The sequence below is a fragment of the Bactrocera latifrons genome, unplaced genomic scaffold (assembly GCF_001853355.1).
Source record: "Bactrocera latifrons isolate USDA-ARS-PBARC rearing strain unplaced genomic scaffold, ASM185335v1 scaffold_58, whole genome shotgun sequence".
Taxonomy (NCBI): Eukaryota; Metazoa; Arthropoda; class Insecta; order Diptera; family Tephritidae; genus Bactrocera; species Bactrocera latifrons.
This window is the reverse complement of record NW_017537245.1, coordinates 1,224,719-1,231,226: the sequence shown is the minus strand read 5'-3', so window position 1 is coordinate 1,231,226 and position 6,508 is coordinate 1,224,719. Positions and strand designations below refer to the sequence as shown.

Genomic DNA, 6,508 nt, shown 5'->3' with positions numbered 1-6,508 from the left:
CACAAAAGCCACACACAACTCATTCGCTGTCAGTTGGTGAAGCAGCAGCGCGCTAAACGATACGCGTTAATCGCAGACACGCATCGGAAACTCATTTTAATAAAATTACACACACACGCGCATATACTTATATATATACTGTATATGAAGAAAATATTAAAAATTGAAAAGTTGAAATTTTCACCGTAAAAAGTGCATTTTGTCGCTGTTGTCGTCGGCGTGGTCATTCTTGTTGCCGTTAAGAATTCTTAATTTGCATGCATTACATTTGGAGAAAATATTACAAGTGCATAATTTAACAATTAAATGTGACAACGTTGTGTGTTTGTTGTTTTTTTGTGCTTTCCCTTGTGTATATACGTGGCTGTGTGTGGCTGCCGTGGCATTAAAAGCAAAAAAACGCCAGCCAGTGATTTTTTGCTCGTTTGCATTAAAMTATTTTTTATTGTTTTTATTGTTTTACTTTCGACTTGCCATGTGTGTGCTTTTTCCTGCTATTTTTTACATGCGCTCGTCTTAAATTCTTTGAAAATTCTCAAACCATTCCTATCCGCATCAAGTATTTAAGAATTTTACGTGCGCGAGTTCGTCGCTTGAGTCTTTTGATTCGMCTACTAATTGTTTAACAGTGCGCGCTTTACACACGTACATATCTCGGTAATTTGTATACAATTCGTCACAACGCTCGGTCAACAGCCGACAGTCGCTGTGTATCTCGTGATTTATTGCCTTCTGGCGTTTGACGCTCTTCGCTCCGCCTTCGTCGCATCTTCTCCTTATCAGCAGCGCAACACAGAATGGGCGTGCTGTGGCTCATTACAAAGTACCTGCCATGTGTTCGGTAAATATAAAAAGTKTATGCGTATTTATTGTGTCTTCTTTACATATTTCTGTTGTCTGTCCGTCCGTTTTATGTGTTCTACAAACATTCTTTATGCGTGTTCTACATCCGCGCCGCACTTGCTAGAAGCAAGTGGGTGGTTTAGACACACAAATCAACACACATGTGTATACATACATACTCGCACGTACACACACACACAGTTGTAAGTAGTTATACTCATATGCTTTTAACGACATATTTCGCTTTGAATTGYTGTTGTGCTTTTGACATTCGGCCAACTTTCTCCGCATTCACAGGTGTTTCATGTTTCAATTTGGTATTTCTTAAGTGATTTTTTATCTTTGGAAATTGTGCTTTTTATTGTTGCGTGATTCCGTGCATGACCTGAAAGCCGGGATTGCTTTCAAGTAGAATTTTTGGCACATTTGTTTTTGTATTCAGAATATTGAGAGCGCGTCAATTTAGTATTTTATGTCAACAGCGTTGGCATATTTCAAAATTGTTAATACTTGACGTCAGCGTTGAGAGTGAAGTAAATGTTTGTAAATAATCAGCAACTTTTTATACAAACAAAAACAAAACAAAAAAAAAAAAAAACAATAACAAATTCATGCATACTGGTGTTTGAGCTCTTATTTTGTGGCAAAGAAATTAATTGGAATTATTTAGTTGGCTTTTTCTTTGCATTTTCAGTGAAAGTCCACAGTAGTAAAATATATTTCTACACCACAGAATGTATACATTTCAATAAAGAAAAAGAACAGATAGGGAAATAGGGAAAAAGAACACAGACTGTTTTAAAAAAACGATATTTTGACGTGAAAATTTTCAATTAAAAATTATACTAATTTCTCTCCTCTTCTTTTCGATATGCAGTTAAAATAGAGCGACAAATAATATTTCAAATAAAAAATTTTACCTCTAATTTCGTAAAAAAACCGTGGGAATGTTAAAAATGGCTTAATCAAAAACTGTAAATCTTTTTATTATCTATATCTTTAGCACACCATTTTTTCAAAGGAYTCGTAGTTTTGTCGGAAACCGAGTTAAACATTTTTGAATACTTAAAAACTCAACCATTCTTTTTAATTTTATTTAACCTTCTTTATTGTTATATTCTTTTMCTTTTCTAATGCGTTTATTCTCCTATAATTATTACACTTTTTACAATTTTTAAAGTTTTTAGCCTCAGTCTATTGCTTTACGTAGATATTAAAAAATGTATATTCACTTTTATTTAATAGAAAGTWTTAAGCAACGAAAAAGTAGACAAAAAAATATAGTTCGATTTTATTATCAAACCATTTACTTGAGAAAGTAGGAACTCTGTTAAAAATGAATACGTGTATGCCTGTTTTAAAACACCATACATGTTTGCTTTTTYATTTCTATTTGTTTTATGCTAGTCTTTTAATTTTATAATAGTTGTTTACTCGATTTACAAATGGTGTTAGGGATGGCTCATTAACTACTAATGCCCAAAAAGTATAAATGTAATTTCAATTACTACACTTTTTGAACAGAAGATGCATTAAAAAATAATATTAGCTTTACCTCAGCCATATTCTAAATTGTATTTATCCGCCAACATACACAGTTATTTCTAATTATTCCACTACTTTTTCTTATGAAAGTCTCTATAATATAATGTATATTTACAAYGCCAAAATCATTCTAGCTTTATAGTAATAATGAAGAAGTTTCTTCTCCGCATTTTTGAGATTACTTCATACGCTTCYTTACCCCTAGATAATCCWATTAAAGCCATAAATGTCACAATGATTAAGTAGAAGACTTTTGGTAAGCAGCCTGCCTTTTTTGTCATAACAAGTTTCAATGAAAATATAAGGGAAATGAGCTATAAACAAAAACTAGTGAGACTTTGCACATAATTTTAAAATCTTCTTCCAAATTTCTGTCGATCCCTTAAAAGTAATGCTCCTTSAGCACACTAAACTTTTAGCCTTCAATTGACTCAAAAGGGTTTCCCCAGAGCGGTCATTTGAGTTTGCTGAATAGCTAGAAGTCACACAAAGTTAAGTAAAGCAATATGGTGGTTGCGGTCCGATATTGTTTGAAAATTTTGCGAAAAATTCACGAAAAATCTATGACGCTGCATKAACGTCGTGTAAAAATAAAGAGCTTTCATATTTTTCTATTCAGGCCATAATTCCTGCCTGTTTTTACGAAAAGCTTCGCGCAAATGACGCATAACACTCAAATAGTATTCCTGGTTGAGAATTTGGCCGGTCGGAAGTAGCTCGGAGTGCAACACACCTCGATAATCGAAGAAAAATGTCAATATAACTATGAGTTTTGACCTGCTTTGATGTGATTTCTTCGGCTTCGGCTCACCTTTGTCACAMGGTTTGGCCGATTGATTGTCTGTTTCCAGTTGTAAGCATAGATCCAAAACTCATTGCCAGTAATAATATATTTCACGATATTCCTTTATTTTATTTAAGTGTTGATCATCAGTTGATGTTGATGRCCGTCCTGAACGTTTTTCGTGGTTAATGTATTCTGAACCCTTTTGAATAATTTGTACCAATCCAAAACGGCTATTCGCAGCAAAAAATTTCCACCGAAGGCTTTTTCTAACATTCKAAACGTTTGAGCAACAGAATTTTGAATCAGAGCACAAAATGTCTTGAATAATTCACTAATTTTTAAAATCGCCGAATGCATTTTGTGTACTTCAGAAAGACAAGCATACAAGCCTACACTAATGATGTTTTGATGTTATGATTGACACAGATGTCACTGACAGTTATATCAACTCCAAAAGAGCTTTTCGGCGAATGGGTTTTCGCGTGAAATTTAAATTAAAAATTCGTAATATATTTTGACCTGAGTACTTGTTTCATGTAGCCACAAAACTGTCTATGATCCTTAAGGAGCTCAYTAATGTTCGAAATATACTCTGTTTGGCTAAATAAACTAAATTGCATGTTGTGTACTGTATACGTTAAACCATTATGACTTAGCGGTCGCATTTATACGTATTGGAAAACTTTAGCATATTTAGAGTTAGCGCTGCATATACAAGTGCTTATCTCTGAAAGCACACATCCACCAACTATTAATATAGTTGTAGAACAAAAAAAAAAAAACTCAACTTTTAAAAAATCTTACTCAYAAACGTTCAGTATGCATTCCAACCAACAGAACACCAAAGAATACTCACAATGYTTCAGAGAAAACCGAATTGTCATTGAAATGCCCACGGCCAAGGCATGTCGACAGTCAATCACCAAATGTTGGCGGCATTTGCTTTGAAGTGTGCCACAAAAACAACAAGACCACCAACTGGACAGTGGCACATTGCGGTGCACTTCCTGGTGTCCCAAGCAACGGCCAAAAGGTTCAATCACCTCTCGCGCTGAGTGCATGTGTGTGTGTGTCCCACAACTCAAGGGGACAAACACTCAACAACTCACACACTTCAGTGAATAAATATTGCATATTATTATTACTTTTTGGACACAGGTCAAGCAAATGTGCGGGAACACAAAGAACAAAATAAAAAAAAAAAAAGATAACAATGCAACAAAGTGCACACGAAATATGGCGAACAAACAAAAGTTAGCAGGGCTTCATTAATTTTAGTTTTTGCGCAAATCCTTTTCTTAACGATTGAGGAGTTTTTGAATTGCAGTCACCAAAACAAAAACAACAGCGAGGGTATAGTGTWAGCAGCCCCTCAAATGCAATATCTACAATTCTTAATTTGCAATTATTATATTTTTGTTATTTTTGCACTTGGTTACTCAAGCTCTTGTCGCCCTTTGTGTGTTACTTAATTTATTTATCCGCCCAAAAGTGWTATTCTCATTCTAAATGTGACGCTGCAAGAACGCGCCAAGAAAACCGTCGAGTCATTGCGTTTGCTGCGCTAATTTCGCGCTTCATTGCCATTCATAAATTGTTGTTTTTATTATTGTACAACGCAATTTAAGCAATTTGGCACAGCTGTAATTTAACTTAAATTATATTCATTGACGCTTTCTCGGAAATCGAGGTTATTGTTATTAATAACAATATTTTTAAAATTGCTGTTGAGTGTTCCCGATTTTTAAAATATTTTTTTTTAATATGCTTTTAACTTATTTGTTCTCTTTCTTTGTTGTGCAGCATCATGGTGTCACGCCGCAAGATTCTTTCACGTTCTAGAGATGATCTGAATTTGGATCAGACTTTTAGTCCACAGGAAGAGGAGGAGGATGTRTGGTATCAAAAGGAGAAACTATATAAGGTAAGTGACAGCTCAAATTAACTCAACTGTTTGCTTATTTTTTCAAAATTACATCTTTTTYGAAGTTAAAAGTGAATGCAGAGTAAGCTTAGATTGAAAACTWATATGATAATAGCTTCGTTAGCTGCATTTGCATATGTTCTTAATTGACAAYAAAAGCTTTACTGTTGTTTTAAAAAGATATCTTGCATATCGTYACCTAAAATGCAAAAGCATATATCACCAAAAAAGTCGAAATWGCGTTTTTTAATACTTACGATCCACTACATCAAATTACATATATGTAGCGTAAAATTTTCAGTTTCCAGCGTTGGATGTAACCAATATGTAACCAATACATATATAGTATAACCATTTTAAATAAAAACTCAAATTTTGTTTAAATATCAGTGGTTCCTATCAGATCATTTCTCCTTCGCCCGTAAACTTCTGAAAAGTGATGTTACGTTATTTTACATTTTAGTTGACAATATACAATGTTAAATATGGATATTGATTATAACTGATATTTTGTCAAAAGACAGACAGCTTACGATTTTTTTTAATTGCGAAATAGTACACAATTCGTATAATTGTATAACTGAGTGCGATTATATGCGAGTAAAAACTGGTATAAAGAACTTAGTACTAGTATAAGTTTCATTTCAGCAGTTACTCAGGCAAATTTAGTCGCATTGAAATAATTTTTCTTCACTGAAATTCCTTTAATTTGGTTSTAGCATATTATATGAGAGCTCCTGCAAGAGTCAATGAGGTTAAGAGCTAACTAATGCAAGTACGAAAACTAGAAAAAACAAGTAAGGAAGGGTTAAGTTCGGGTGTCCCCGAAAATTTTATACTCTCGCATGACAACTTTCATCAAGGTATCTCAATTTTTACTCAAGTTACAGCTTGCACGGACGGATAGACAGATATCCGGATTTCAACGCTACTCGTCACCCTGATCACTTTGGTATATGTAACCATATATATCTGACGATATATACCGTTATAAGCAAATTTATTGTGAGAGTATAAAAATGATGCCCTCTGAATTACTTGAAAATATCTGAGAGATTTACCGATATTTTGGGTGAAAAATTAGGTTARGTTAGGTTAGGCACTGAGTTCTTCGTGTCCGCTATCAGGGACCTTGAAAAGTTACAGTCCGATCACGACWATTTTTCCACAAGGGATACCTCAGCTCAAATACCGTATTTGTGTAAAGTTTTATTCCGCTATCATCATTGGTTCCTAATGTATATATTATACAGGGAAGGCATCAGATGGAATTCAAAATAGCGTTATATTGGAAGAAGGCRTGGTTGTGAAAGGATTTCACCCATATTTCGCACATGTCATCAGGGTGTTATACATATTATTATATACCGCATTTCATTGAAATCGGTCGAGTAGTTCCTGAGATATGG

At 34.1% G+C, this 6,508-nt stretch overlaps 1 protein-coding gene across 1 annotated transcript in view; it reads left to right on the top strand.

Moving 5' to 3' along the window:
- The first annotated feature begins 759 nt into the window (after positions 1-759).
- LOC108974679 overlaps positions 760-6,508 on the top strand; it is an 88,652-nt gene continuing 82,903 nt past the window's right edge. Inside the window, exons 1-2 of the mRNA XM_018942665.1 lie at positions 760-841; positions 4,979-5,099. Of these exons, the coding sequence (XP_018798210.1) occupies positions 798-841; positions 4,979-5,099 (165 nt within the window). The 5' untranslated portion in view covers positions 760-797. The remainder of the gene's footprint in view (positions 842-4,978; positions 5,100-6,508) is intronic.